Genomic DNA, 16,127 nt, shown 5'->3' on the forward strand with positions numbered 1-16,127 from the left:
GCAGTGCTCGCAGTAGCGCTGTGGCTTTCTCACTGTTTCCCACAGGCCAGTGATATCAAGACTATTATCACTGGCCTGGAAGCGGCTCAGCCCGTATTCACTTCAAAGGAGCTGAGCCCAGGCCAGTATTACTAGTCGTGACGTCACTGGCCTGCAGGAAACAGCGAGAAGGCCACGAGCACCGCTGTCTCTTCAAACAGCTGATCGGGGACCGGGGGACTACTTCCAAAGTTAATAGAAAAATATGTGCCCAACCCCGAGGCTAGATGGGAATTCTATTCATAAACAGAGCATTCAAGTGAGTCTTAGGAGTAAAGGTGGATTTACTAAAATGTCTTGTTTATGCCCATCTCATATTGTCTTACCTTTTAGGTGGCACAGTACACTGGCAACGTGAAAACTCACCCCCAAGAAGGACACTTTATTACAAGTGCCTTTCAGCAAACGTGGACATCACAGCAAACATGATGTTGGGTATGATCAAGGGCCCCAAAGAAAATCAAGATCTTAATTTGCTTGGCCAAGCAGCAACATGGCTGTCTCAGTGTCAGAATTCCAGGGGTGGTTACTCATCCTCACTGGTAATCAAAGGACGAACAATCCAGAATACTGTATATATTGTCAGCTTCTTAAAAAGCAAACTGGAAGAGTAAGTCGATATTGCCTATTTCCTTTAGGATACAGCATCGGGCGTTGAAGCCATGACTGAGTTTGGTAGACTGGTCAATGTCAAGGGCACCGATTTTGAGGTTATTGTGAGTCAAGGAGATAAGGAAGTTGCCCGAATAAATGTAAACACAGAAAACAAGATGGTGGTTCATAGAGTGAACCTGCCCGTTGTATTTGAGATAATCAAAATTTCCGCCACTGGGACAGGCAACTTCCTCACACAGGTAAGATTGCAATCAAAGTGACCATATACTGTATTCATACTTTTATTATCACATCTTAGTGCAGGCACCATAAATTTCCATGCCCCATACAAAGGTCAGGTCTCTGTAAGTCTGTATGTCTTGGGTCAATGCCATGCCTCTTTGACTGCTGATAGTTTATTCCGCCAATTCTAAAAGAGGCATGGCTAGCTGAAGGAAACCAATATACTTGTCCACATCAGCTTCCTAAGAGAAAAAGACAACGAACGCCCCAAAAATTCTAGAAATTCACTTGCCACAGCAGAACTTGACAGAAACCCTGTAAGGTTTCCATCCACACTGGCGCAATCCAGTGACTTTTTTTATCTACTCTGTCTGCCTGATTCTCAGGACAAGAAGCCGGCGGTCAGGTGGTAGTTCTGCCACACCATAGACAATTGACAGGGCATGGACAGAGCTATAGTTTTGCAATAGCTGGAAAGGCACAAGTTGGTAACTAAAACCCTAGAACAAAAATAGACCTTTCTTATACTAGATGTTGTTCGACAGAAAGAGATGAGGTTATCTTTGTTTTAATGAATGTTGGGACAATCAGAATATTACTGTAGTTTCCCTGCATAACCATTTATTGAATATGCATGACTCCAAATTGTTCCTATTTTACAAACATTTTTGCAAAATTTTGGTACCGATGCAAATGTGCCCCAAAGCTAGTGTTTCTGGGAAGCTTTTCTGTGTGGATCGGCGGCAGGGCTTTTACCCTTCTTCGAATAGGGTTTGACATGTTGGATGTATGAATTTGTCAATTACCAACAACACCTTCAAGTAGTAACTGTATGTTTCTCTATCTAGATAACATCGAAATTCAACACCAGGATATCAAATGAAGACAGCTCATTCACACTGAATGTTACTACACGGGCTGAAACCTGTACTGAAGGTGTAGCTCCAGTTATTTACACTGATATCTGTGCCATGTAAGTCTCTGCAGGCACAATACTGACTCTATTCCAAAATATTGTATTTTAAAGGCGTTGTCCACTTGACAATGCTATTTTATTAGAAAGGCCCTCATATAAATTGACCACAGGGTGTTCAGATCCTCATAAATCATCTGTAAAATGTGGAGAAACCTGGAAGCAAGTGTTGATTGCCTCCACAGAATGAGTGGTGCTTTGTGGTTCCAGCACTGACTTCCAAAGACAGAGGTACATCTAAGAGCTGATTGGCAGGGATGTGAGTTGTGAAACCTTCATTAATCAGCTAATGATAGCCTATCCTGAGGATAGGGCATGATTTACTAAATACTGGACAACCCCTTTGATTTCAATTACTGTCTGTCTAGAGTGAAAGATGCTCTTTGTAGCTTTTGTTCAATCTGGCTAATCAATGAGAAAACTAATAGATATGTTCCCCAAGTCATATTGTGAATTGCTATTTTTTTTTTTATCTTGATTAAGATCATGAGTTTGATGTCTCAGTCTTGGGTTATACACTGAATGTGTTTATACAGGTCAATTTAAGTTCTGTTTATTCCACCTCTTTGAGAAAGGAGACCCAACCGTAGTTACTCCCAACCTCTGTGCAGGACTCTCCTCTCCAGAAGAACAGAATTTTTAGCAAACACCAGGATAGGGAATTCACCCCAAGGTTATAGATAATTATGAAGTTCCTCCTGTCCTACCAGCTTCATTATGAGGGCCCATATTGATAATGGCTATGGCTATTGCGCTTTTCTGTGTATCCCTATAATCTTATGATGTCTATTAGTGATGAGCGAGCATGCTCGGCTGCACTGCTGTTTGGCTCGAGCATTGCTATGCTTGGCCGAATAATTCAGGTGCTCGAATACTATTTAATACAATGAAAGTCAATGGGAGAACCCCATGCAACCCCTGCTCGGAAGAGAAGATGGTGTCTGATTCATAAAAAAAAGGTTAGAAATTGATGGAAACCCCATCAAAATTGTTTGGCAACAGCATTAAGAGGATAGCTGGATGCATCTTGGACTTCTGTTACGTACGACATACAATAGACAACCACATAAAGGCTATATGCCAAAAGCCAGGTATGTACAAGCCATCCATCTATCCATGAGACAGATAACAGCCAGCATACCTTACCATGGCAGCCTTGGGTACTATGAGATATTCCAAACCAGCTCTCATCTGACTGAGAACCAGTAAACCTCAAAGTTATTTTGTATCTGTTGGATGGCTTGGGTGGACCTGCACACCTAGATCAATATCATTAGGGCGACAAATGTTTTTCTGATTGTCCTGATATAATATTCAATAACCTTTCTATACAGTTTTGTCATGTAAAAAATAATTTGCATAAACATGGGCATATGGGAAAAACATGCAAATGAACAGATTCTCTCATGAATAGCGCCCTCTATTAGTTGCATAGTGTTCTGACAAGACTATTCACTCACAACAGCGAAGCTGTTCATGAGTCATGAATCATGATATACAGGGGAACTCCTCACACACACACCCTACCCCTAGCAGGGGGTGGGCTACACTAACTCTAACTTTCTTCTCCACCCATGCTGCAGGATGTGGGAACAGCCCACTCTCTCCACAGAGGGGGAGCTAAGCTGGAATCATCCATTCCAGCCTAGATACACTAAACTGGGACTTGTACCTTGCCAAAGTGTTGCTGCCACCTGCTGGTAAACCTGGAAAATTAAAGGAACAATTGTGCTTAACATGGTTTTACATGCACATTTGTGAAGACATAATATAAATTACATCAGTTGACAATATACAGGCTCTTAGAAGATAGTAGTGGGGTAGAGGCGTGTGGTAACACAACTCTGGGGTGTTACAACTGGTTCTCAGTCAGATGAGAGCTGGATTGGAATATCTCATAGTGCACAAGGCTGCCATTGTAAGGTATGCTGGCTGTTATCTGTCTCATGGATAGATGGATGGCTTGTACATACCTGGCTTTTGGCATATAGACTTTGTGTGGTTGTCTATTGTATGCCGTACATAATAGGAGTCTAAGACGCATCCAGATATCCTCTTAATGCTGTTGCCAAGCCATTTTGATGAGTTTTCCACCAATTTCTAACCTTTTTTATTATCCAGACACCCTCTTCTCTTCCGAGCAGGGGGTGCCTTCTTGCCTCCCATTGACTTCCATTATACTCAGGCGCTCGGCCGAGGACACAAATATAGCAATTTGTTTGGGCTGAACACCAGAATACTTTGGTGCTTGATCATTACTAATGTCTATGTATTAAGGCTTAAGTTTTGTTACTAGAAAAATGTATTAGTTAAAGAAGGTCACTGTATTGACCAAAGCTGATTGATCACACTCTATATTTAGGCTGATTGGGTTCCAGGCAAATTTTTGGGCTTGAACACAGAAGCTAATGGTTGGAAAAGTAGAATTCATGGCTCTGGTCAAGGTCAGAACTTTGTTAGAAGTGAAAAAAAAAAAGTCAGGAAGTTACCCACTCAAAATACTGTTTGTGGCTGTGCTGGGATGGTTGCCATACTGACCAGTCAATCCCTGGCTGGTTGACCTATAAGTAAGGCTTAAAGCTGAGCTGATCAGGTTCCTGCCTCAGTGTCCACTCCCAGAGCTATTGGCGGATTTAACATTGCTACTCGATGATTGCAATCACCTGTGATTTTGCTCCCTGGCTCCATTGTTTAGGCACTAAGAAATATTAATTTCATCTCACTATTTGTTTTCTTTTCTTAGGTACACAGGAAGTAAAAACCAAACCAATATGGTACTTGTTGACATTAAAGAATTGACTGGGTATACAACTGACAGAGGATTAGCTTACACGGTGAGATATAAGGGTTTTGGAAGTCATAAGATTTGATACTGTTACGAGCCCGTACCCACGCGGTCCTTATATCCCCTGTGGGACGAACATCGTGCCATTGACCATTCCATGTGGCGTCCTAGTTGCCTTCATCCCTTGCATGCTACTGTCTCTATGCTACTCCCTTAGGGTACTACCAAATACTTTCACAGCCAATGGCTAAGGATCCCTGGACCTGGGTACTCGACGCACACTCCCCACTCAGAGGGCATCTGAGCTTTAGGTTCCCTGGTGACCAGCAAAGGTGTTTTGGAAGTCTAGTACTTCTGCAATTCTCTTGAATCTTACCAGCATTAGTCACTGCCTGTGATCCTGTTGTTCTCCTCTTGTTCTTCCCAGCCTCCCTATGTGTTCCTTAACCTCCAGTTCAAGCTTTATTTGTATTTAAAGGCTATGTACACCTTCAGGGGCATTTTTTATGATTGCATTTTTTTTATTTTTTCAATTAGTCTTTATTAAAAATGCTAAGTCGTTTCTGAGATGCAAGAGTTAAAACATCAATCTATCTGCAAGCTTTCAGTTCTGTTCTCTTTGAATCCCATCAGGTGACGGCTCATATGGGGTTCTTATCTACAACCTCCTGACCTCATATACACTCATCAAACTGATAAGAATATACTGTAGCTCAAAAAAGTGTTTATGAGTAGAGTTGAGCGAACACCTGGATGTTCGGGTTCGAGAAGTTCGGCCGAACTTCCCGAAAATGTTCGGGTTCGGGATCCGAACCCGATCCGAACTTCGTCCCGAACCCGAACCCCATTGAAGTCAATGGGGACCCGAACTTTTCGGCACTAAAAAGGCTGTAAAACAGCCCAGGAAAGGGCTAGAGGGCTGCAAAAGGCAGCAACATGTAGGTAAATCCCCTGCAAACAAATGTGGATAGGGAAATGAATTAAAATAAAAATTAAATAAATAAAAATTAACCAAAATCAATTGGAGAGAGGTCCCATAGCAGAGAATCTGGCTTCCCGTCAACCACCACTGGAACAGTCCATTCTCAGATATTTAGGCCCCGGAACCCAGGCAGAGGAGAGAGGTCCCGTAACAGAGAATCTGGCTTCATGTCAGCAGAGAATTAGTCTGCATGTCATAGCAGAGAATGAGGCTTCACGTCAGCCACCACTGCAACAGTCCATTGGCATATATTTAGGCCCAGCACCCAGGCAGAGGAGAGAGGTCCCGTAACAGACAATCTTGCTTCATGTCAGCAGAGAATCAGTCTTCATGTCATAGCAGAGAATCAGGCTTCACGTCACCCACCACTGTAAGAGTCCATTTTCATAAATTTAGGCCCAGCACCCAGGTAGAGGAGAGAGGTCCCGTAACAGAGGATCTGGCTTCATGTCAGCAGAGAATTAGTCTGCATGTCATAGCAGAGAATGAGGCTTCACGTCAGCCACCACTGCAACAGTCCATTGGCATATATTTAGGCCCAGCACCCAGGCAGAGGAGAGAGGTCCCGTAACAGAGGATCTGGCTTCATGTCAGCAGAGAATTAGTCTGCATGTCATAGCAGAGAATGAGGCTTCACGTCACCCACCACTGCAACAGTCCATTGGCATATATTTAGGCCCAGCACCCAGGCAGAGGAGAGAGGTCCCGTAACAGACAATCTGGCTTCATGTCAGCAGAGAATTAGTCTGCATGTCATAGCAGAGAATGAGGCTTCACGTCAGCCACCACTGCAACAGTCCATTGGCATATATTTAGGCCCAGCACCCAGGCAGAGGAGAGAGGTCCCGTAACAGACAATCTGGCTTCATGTCAGCAGAGAATCAGTCTGCATGTCATAGCAGAGAATCAGGCTTCACGTCACCCACCACTGGAACAGTCCATTTTCATAAATTTAGGCCCAGCACCCAGGCAGAGGAGAGAGGTCCCGTAACAGAGGATCTGGCTTCATGTCAGCAGAGAATTAGTCTGCATGTCATAGCAGAGAATGAGGCTTCACATCACCCACCACTGCAACAGTCCATTGGCATATATTTAGGCCCAGCACCCAGGCAGAGGAGAGAGGTCCCGTAACAGACAATCTGGCAATCTGGCTTCATGTCAGCAGAGAATCAGTCTGCATGTCATAGCAGAGAATCTGGCTTCACGTCAGCCACCACTGTAAGAGTCCATTTTCATAAATTTAGGCCCAGCACCCAGGCAGAGGAGAGAGGAGAGAGGTCCCGTAACAGAGAATCTGGCTTCATGTCAGCAGAGAATTAGTCTGCATGTCATAGCAGAGAATGAGGCTTCACGTCAGCCACCACTGCAACAGTCCATTGGCATATATTTAGGCCCAGCACACAGGCAGAGGAGAGAGGTCCCGTAACAGACAATCTGGCTTCATGTCAGCAGAGAATTAGTCTGCATGTCATAGCAGAGAATCAGGCTTCACGTCACCCAACATTGGAACAGTCCATTGGCATATATTTAGGCCCCGGCACCCAGACAGAGGAGAGGTTCATTCAAATTTGGGTAGCCTCGCAATATAATGGTAAAATGAAAATAAAAAAAGGATTGAATGAGGAAGTGCCCTGGAGTCCAATAATATATGGTTAAGGGGAGGTAGTTAATGTCTAATCTGCACAAGGGATGGACAGGTCCTGTGGGATCCATGCCTGGTTCATTTTTATGAACGTCAGCTTGTCCACATTGGCTGTAGACAGGCGGCTGCGTTTGTCTGTAATGACACCCCCTGCCGTGCTGAATACACGTTCAGACAAAACGCTGGCCGCCGGGCCGCTAGGACGTGTGGATGTGGCAGAACGGCCACGTCCTCTCCCAGCACCAGAGGGTCCACTAACACCACCACGACCATGTCCACGTCCGCGTCCCTTACTAGATGTTTTCCTCATTGTTATCGTTCACCACAACAACAAAAATATTATTTGGCCCAATGTATTGTATTCAAATTCAGCGGGATATAAATTTGAGGCCTAGTATTTAGGCGCTGGGTGACCGGTATAGATTTACTGACAGAATTAGACTTGGAAATGCACAGTAGCGTGTGTGTGAAGTTATTCTGAATGACCCTATGTGCACCTTGAATATTATATACCCTTTTAGGGATAGATTTCAAATAGCTCTGATATAGCAGAAACCACTAAATTATGAAATAGCTAAATTGGGAATTGTATTTCAACCCAGAACAAAAAATGTGCTTTGACGGACACTAAATAACTTGCCCAGCCACAACAGTACAGCGGTAACGACAGATTTAGCAGGATATAAATTTGAGGCCTAGTATTTAGGCGCTGGGTGACCGGTATGGATTTAGTGACAGAATTAGACTGGGATATGGCCAAAAAATAACCACACTATTGCTGGTTAAATGCACTTGGTGTGATAGCTTGACCAACCACACTACTGAGGGTTAAATGCACTTGGTGACGGGCGCAGCTTGCCCCTGATGTAGTATATGGCCAAAAAATGAACAGACTATTGCTGGTTAAATGCACTTGGTGACGGGCGCAGCTTGCCCCTTATTTAGTATATGGCCAAAAAATGAACAGACTATTGCTGGTTAAATGCACTTGGTGTGATAGCTTGACCAACCACACTACTGAGGGTTAAATGCACTTGGTGACGGGCGCAGCTTGCCCCTGATGTAGTATATGGCCAAAAAATGAACAGACTATTGCTGGTTAAATGCACTTGGTGTGACAGCTTCACCCTGATGTAGGCTTTAGCCAAAAAACAACCACACCTTTGAGGGTTAAATGCACTTGGTGACAGGCGCAGCTTGCCCCTGATGTAGTATATGGCCAAAAAATAAACAGACTATTGCTGGTTAAATGCACTTGATGTGACAGCTTCACACTGATGTAGGAATTAGCCAAAAAACAACCACACCATTAAGGGTTAAATGCACTTGGTCGCAGCTTGTGCTGGCGCACCACAAGACACAAAATGGCCGCCGATCACCCCAGAAAAAAGTGACTGACAAACAGTCTGGGCAGCCTAAAAACAGTGAGCAATTGAGTATCAGCAGCTCAATGATCCACAGCTGCAGATCGATCCCTGGATGGAGTCTTTTGGAGGAGTTAATCTGCCTAATCTCGCCCTACTGTCGCATCCGCAACCTCTCCCTACGCTAATCAGAGCAGAGTGACGGGCGGCGCTATGTGACTCCAGCTTAAATAGAGCCTGGGTCACATGGTGCTCTGGCCAATCACAGCCATGCCAATAGTAGGCATGGCTGTGACGGCCTCTTGGGGCAAGTAGTATGACGCTTGTTGATTGGCTGCTTTGCAGCCTTTCAAAAAGCGCCAAGAAAGCGACGAACACCGAACCCGAACCCGGACTTTTACGAAAATGTCCGGGTTCGGGTCCGTGTCACGGACACCCCAAAATTCGGTACGAACCCGAACTATACAGTTCGAGTTCGCTCATCCCTATTTATGAGGTCAGGAGGTCAGAGATAATAGCCCCGCACAAGCCATCCGCTGATGGGATTCAAAAAGAACAGAACTGATAACTTGTATGCAGACTGATGTTTTAGCTCTTGCATCTCAGAAATGGTTGAACTTTTTTTTTTATAAAGACCAATTGAAAAAATGACTTTTAGAACAAAATGAGTAAGGCTACTTTCACACTGGCGTTTCTGGGTCCGTTTGTGAGATCCGTTCAGGGCTCTCACAAGCGGCCCAAAACGGATCAGTTTAGCCCCAATGCATTCTGAATGGATAAGATACAAGACGGATCCGCACCTAACACAGGTGTGAAAGTAGCCTAAAATGCTATTTTAAAAAATGCCAATGAAGGTATACATCCCAGTCAGAATGCCTTGTTTGGACTCCTCCCAAGTTCCCACCCTGCCCTGCTTGTGTAAGGCCTCATGCACACGACAGTATTTTTTCACGGTCCGCAAAACGGGGTTCCGTTGTTCTGTGATCCGTTTCCGTTTTTGTTTCCATGTGTTTTCCTTGATTTTTGGAGGATCTCAAAAAACAACAAAAAATCTAAGTCAAGTTTGCCATGCAAATGATAGGAAAAAAGCTGACACGGATCACGGACGCGGAAGACAATCTTGTGTGCCTCCGTGTTTTTTCACGGACCCATTGACTTGAATGGGTCCGCGAACCGTTGTCCGTGAAAAAAATAGGACAGGTCATTTTTTTTTGACGGACTAGAAACACGGATCAAGGATGCGGATGACAAACGGTGCATTAGCCGAGTTTTCCACGGACCCATTGAAAGTCAATAGGTCCACAGAAAATCACGGAAAACGGAACGGACACGGGACACAACACCGGTCGTGTGCATGAGGCCTAACTAACACTACCCTGCATTCCAGTGTATCCTGTGTTGCTTGGCTGCTATAAGAATCTAAAAAAAACTGTATTACCATCTACAGTGATCTAGACTTAAAAAAATACCTAGAAAAATTTAGGAGCTGAATTAAAATTTTTGTCACTAAATTTAAAGTACATAAAATTATAATAAAAAAAAAAAGATTTGGAGAAGGAAGTGAGACGCAGGTCACAGTAGTGAGCCAGCTCTACTTACAGCATACTGGCTGCCAACACTACAGAACGTATAGAAGGATAGAGCACCACATACTTCTTACATCCAGTGACCTCTCCTGTGATGTAGACATTCTTTCCTCATCTTTTCCATTTGACAAATTCTTTCAGCCGCGTCTCGTCTCTGCAGAGATTGTTACACAGACATGTTAGATTTCTCAATTTTTCAATCAACCTCCCCACCTTTTCAACACACACTCCCAATTGTGCTCACTGTGCTCCTAAATGCACCCAAATACTATATTGCTGAAAAAAGTGACCCCAGTAGAAATAATGAGCCCTATAGTGCCTCAGGCAATTATAATGCCTCCTAGAACGCCCCCTAGTAATAATAATGTCTGATAAAATGCCCTCAGTAATAATTATAAAACCCTACATTGTGCTTCCAGTAATAATGCCTGTGTCCCAAAGAATAATGTCCCCCAATATGTCCCTATAACAGAAATGCCCCATACAGTGCCTCCAGCATACATATACCCTATTTTACCTCAAGTAAAAATGTCATCATAGTACCCTTCGTATTAATAGTTCCCCCAGTAATAATGCCCCTTTAAAAAAATACCACTATAGAGCCCCACTATTAAAAGTCCCCCAGTACCTCCAGTAATGCCCCAGATAGCGCTCTCATATTTAAAACAAAATTCCCAGTAATGCCCCTTATAAAGCTACAGTATAAGGCTAAGCCACCAGTAATGCCCCTCATACTGTTCCTAGTATTAAAAATTCCCCTAGAGTACCCCCAATAATGCTGCCAGTTATGTGCCCCACTGTGCCCCCAGTAGCGATGTTGCCCCCAGTGCCCCTTCAGTAATACTGTCCTCCACAGTGCTTCTATAGTAGTAGTGTCCCCCACAGTGCTCCTGCAGTAGTAATGTTCCCCATAGTGCCCCTTCAGTAGTAATATCCCCCAAAGTACTCCTTTAGTAGCAGTGTCCTCACTGAGCTCTTCCAGTAGTAATATTCCCCAGAGTGCCCCTTCAGTAATACTGTCCCCCACAGTGTTCCTACAGTAGTAGTGTCCTCCACAGTGCCCCTCCAGTATTATTGTCCCAACAGTGCCCCTCCAGTAATATCGTCCCTCCCAGTGCCCCTCCATTAGTAATGTCCCTCCCAGTGCTCCTCTGGTAGTAATATGCCCCACAGTGCCCCTCCAGTAGTACTGTCCCCCACAGTGCCCCTCCAGTAGTAATGTATCCCACAGTGCTCCTCTAGTAGTAGTGTCCCCCACAGTGCCCATCCAGTAGTAGTGTCTCCCCCAGTAGTAATTTCCACCACAGTGCCCCTCCAGTAGTAGTGTCTCCACAGTAGTAGTTTCCACCACAGTGTCCCTGCAGTAGTAATGTCCCCCATAAAGCCTCAGTATAAGCCACCAGTAATGCCCTTTATAATGCTCCTAGCACAAACAATTCCCCTAGAGTACCCTCAATAATATTGACAGTTATACCCCCAGAGTCCCCCTCCAGTAGTAATGTCTCCCAAAGTGCCCCTCCAGTAGTAATGTCTCCCAAAGTGCGCCTCCAGTAGTAGAGCCCCCACAGTGCCCCTCAAGTAGTAATATCCCCCACAGAGCTCCTCTAGTAGTAGTGCCACTCAGAGTGCTCCTCCAGTAGTAGTGTCCCCCACAGCGCCCCCAATAGCAATGCCCCCCCCAAGTAATGTCCTCTATAGTTCCACCACAGTCACAGTGCCCCCCCCCCCCCCCAGTAGTAGTGTCTAGAGATAAGTGAATTGACTTTGGATGAGCACTCCGTACAGTATTAGAATGTATAGGCTCAGATGAGCCAAAGTTATTACTTTGCGAAGTCTCACGGCACTTCGGGTAATAACTTCAAAAATTTATTTATACTGTTAAAAACGTTTTCCCGAACTCTGTTTCGGGTTCCAAGTGGTACCTTGGAACTGAACCCACGTCAGGGAAAGGGTTTTTAACAGTAGAAATCAGTTGTGTCTACATAAATAAACTACTGTAGTACTAGACAAGGGTCTCCAAGGCTATAATTCATAAAAGCCTTTTAGGACTGCAATTAGTGCTGAGATGAAAATCCAAAAATGTTGAGTGGTGCTGACAAGCTCTTCACATAAATGTCATTACTTATTGAAAACCTTTATGCCATTTTCTTCTTCATGTAGATGTCGTTCCCCATAACAACGAATGAAGTTGAATATAGAGACAATCACGTGCAGTTTTACCTGATGTCTGTGAGTAGTAGATTAATAACCTTTGCCTCTCCTATTTAATAAATGAGTATCGTATCTATGAATACTGTATGTACTCATTCTCTTTACTGTGCAGCTTAAACCCCAGGTTGAGGTCTGCTTCACCATCACATCGTTTCTGGACAAACGGGCCTTACTCTATCAGAACAGCGTCGTTACCATATGCGATTATTATGATGCAGGTAATATGTCCAACGTAAAAAGTTATTAAGAATCATTTTAAATTGTTTTATACTTTTAGTCACTTTGAGATGACTGCACAGCACTCAAATCATTTATGGAAGGTTTATTTTCTTTATTTTTTATTTACAGAAAATGCAGCTTTTGCTGTGTATACCTACCCCTGCTCACCTACCGCTGTGGTAAGAAAAAAACAGAATGAGTTACACAGTGGGTGTGGGCACACTGTACCACTAGAACAGATTTGGCTTGGGGCTATTCCCAAGAGTGTTCTCAAAGTGCCCACCTTCAGGTCTACGGAGGGGTCTGGACTGCTGCATGGGAACCACCAGACCACTACCTTTCAGGGTAGCATTTGTTCAAGTGACTGCATACACAAGGGTCTAGAGACATTTATGCAAAACATCAATGGTTCAGGCAAAATCATAGACAGGATCAGGGCAATCAGAGTACATGCAATCCAATAAACAGTCTGTGGTCAGGGCAGCCATTAAAGGGTCAAATCCATATAACAATTGCAGCAAGCCCCTGAGGAGCTGTTGCAAAGTATGGGAGTAGGAGTGGTAGCGGCAGTGATGAGAAGTTGTGTCATAGTGTAGTTCTTCAGGACATTGCTCTCTGGGGATCGGTGCAGTGGAAAGGTAGTTTAAAGAATCAGGCCAGATGTAAGCGTATAAAATTCTCTCTTTACTTACTGCAAAATATAACTTGTGGCACATCCAGCAGTAGTAAGTACAAAGTGCAGATTCTGGCACCAGATGAGGGGATATGGTGGCTGGTTGGATGGCAATTTAAGAGCACTAGCAGGCACTTGTCCACTGTGATACAGGCTTACCGTATGTTAGTCTGGCCTGGATGTGGTTTGGGTGATGGGTGTCTTAACCGTAGGCCCCCACCTTGCAGCAGTGTCTGTAAAGCTGTATTTCACTGATCACTCTGCTATCTTGACATATTGATGATTTCTGGAAGCAGTGTTCTGGATATTGATGATCTCTCTGGAGTGTTGGCATATGGATATGGTTCCTTGAAGTAGGAGCTCTGACATTTGCTTCTTCTCCTGTCTTCCGCCTGAAATGAGCCCCCCATCCTTACTGGCAGGAAGTAGGACCAGCCCACTCCTACCAAGTGGAGAGGAATAGGATAGTTAGCACAGTTCCTGCCAACCACTATCATCTTGTTGGAATAAATGGCCAAAACATGTACTGAAAATACATATAAAACATACTAATTGCTGATAACCCCAGGTTTAAGGTACTGCACAAGCAAAAGTGGGTACACAAGCAGATGAACGTAGAATGCACACCTTTGCAAGAACTTAGGAAATGAATGTATTGCTCCTGATCCTGAACACCCACATAGGGGAAGGAAGTTACCCTGGGTGGCTGGCCATACGTTGGGAAAGCTTAGGGTGTGTACACACTGGCCTCTTAAGAACTAAAGGGAGCACACACAGGTAGTGAGAGGCACTGCCAGCAAGAAGTAGACGTCAACTTCCAAGCGTTGTCAGCCAAGCTACTCTTGTAGCCAGGCCAATTGGAAAGAAAGACCGGCGGGCCTGAGATACTGGAGAACAGGAACAGGGAATCGGGTGAGCAGTGCAGCACATGTGCCTGCCAAGGACAACAAACTGGCTGTGGGCAAGGGCCACCATCATAACAGAAGGTGTCTATAGGTCCTTTCTATTTATATAGATTCCTCTATAGGAGTCATGTGTTGGAGGTGTCAATACCTGTAGGCTGCCTCCAAAGCCTTGTCATTTTGGTTGTGTATCCCAACTTGATGCTTTCAATAACAAAGAAGTCATTACTTTCGGATGGAAGCAAAATATCTGTAGTGAGTTCCCATGAACTTCACATGTGCCAATTGTTTGATTATGTCAGCTACATAGAGAAAACAGTGATCTGTTCCCAAACAAATGCAGTAAAGAGCAAATGTAAGGGACTGATGTGTCACGGTCCGATTCCTGCAATACTCAGGAAAAGAACCAATCAGGCAGCACAAATTTGCATATTTCACCCACCCTTCCCGACAACTTTGGTTAAGATATCTACCTGGCTCCAGAATTTTGGTGAAGTCACAAATGTTGCCAAGACAGAAGTCCGGAAGTTAGCTATGGGAGTTGGGTAGATGTGTGCAATATTGGGGTAGAACGTGAGCAAAGTTGGTGATATGAAAAGTCTAATAGCAGAGGCCAAAAAGAGCCAGGTATACAGTAAGGTGAGGAGAATTTGAGTAGACCATCGAGCCAAAGTTTTCTTAGAGGAACCTAGGAGTAGTGGTTATGCATTATAGTAAGTGAGCTATCTCACTGCAACCTTGACTGGCAGCGTGAGGAGATGGCACTGTATAGCAGTGACTTGAGGTATTACATGATCAGGAATGAATTCATATACAATGTATCTGGCGCCAGAAGAGCATCTGCTAAGTTATATCATACTATATGATGTGGAGCCTATGGAATAGGGTAAAGAGGAACCATCTGACAGTAACTGGTTCTATTCTTTCTCCAGGAATAATCTAGATGCCTTCATGTTGGATCACATTTCAGGATATTTTATAACATGAAGAATTGTCGTAGATTTTAGTTTGCAATACTCAATGATGATCTATAATAAAAAAAGAAAAATCAAGCAGATGAAAAGAACATTGGAATGTCAAGGCTAACCGTTTGGAACATGCCGAGAACTGGAGGAGGATTCATTGTGTTCATTGTTTGGTGGACTGTTTTGTTGATGTTTTTCTGCTCTCAAAGTCTCTTCTGTGATAATCCATCTGTGATTTCATCCATAAATCAAAAGTAAAATAATTTCTTCAGCATTGTGTCCAACTTGCTTTTTGTTCTCCAGAAAACAGTATATAACAATGTCTAGTAGTCAGACATCTAGACTAGACTTGGGAGAATCACCCTTTCAAAAAAGGCTACAAACTCTGACTCCATCCTTACCTGCACAGAATAGAACAGAGATATTTTTGTGCACCGTGGTAAATCTGAATTGAGCTCTACTGTGATTACATTTATGAAAGGAAACATTACTTAACCCAGAGAACAAACCTCAGCATCGACAAGGTGCACACATCTGTGCTAGGGTCACATAGTGAAACTGTCCAATCAAATGGGTATTCAAGATTAGCAGAGTATGTTCACATTACTGTCCTGGTTTGGCAGTAAAAGCCCCTTAGATGACACCAAAAGATATATTGGGGGAAATTTACTAATCAAAATGTGCCAGAATTTGCCAAAAAGACTTTTCTAACCTTTTTACAATGCATCCGATAAGTGGCGGGTAGAGTTGAGTGGACACCTGGATGTTCGGGTTGGACGAGTTCGGCCGAACTTGAAAAAAAAGTTTGAGTTCGGGACCCGAACTTGACCCTGAACCCGAACCCCATTGAAGTCAATGGGGACCCAAACTTTTGGGCACTAAAATGGCTCTAAAATAGTCCTGGAAAGGGCTAGAGGGCTGCAAAAGGCATCAAGATGTGCTTAAGCAC

The 16,127-nt window shown here is 43.9% G+C and overlaps 1 protein-coding gene across 1 annotated transcript; it reads left to right on the top strand.

Annotated features, from left to right (window-relative positions):
* The first annotated feature begins 400 nt into the window (after positions 1–400).
* Positions 401–15,450, top strand: LOC122941430 (alpha-2-macroglobulin-like). The gene is made up of 8 exons (XM_044298681.1): positions 401–581; positions 678–893; positions 1,725–1,849; positions 4,593–4,683; positions 12,369–12,437; positions 12,532–12,637; positions 12,768–12,817; positions 15,146–15,450. Exons 1-8 carry the CDS (start codon positions 465–467, stop codon positions 15,149–15,151), a joined length of 780 nt encoding a protein of 259 aa, XP_044154616.1. The 5' UTR covers positions 401–464; the 3' UTR covers positions 15,152–15,450.
* The last annotated feature ends 677 nt before the right edge of the window (positions 15,451–16,127 follow it).

Source organism: Bufo gargarizans, chromosome 6 (genome assembly GCF_014858855.1).
Source record: "Bufo gargarizans isolate SCDJY-AF-19 chromosome 6, ASM1485885v1, whole genome shotgun sequence".
Lineage (NCBI taxonomy): Eukaryota > Metazoa > Chordata > Amphibia > Anura > Bufonidae > Bufo > Bufo gargarizans.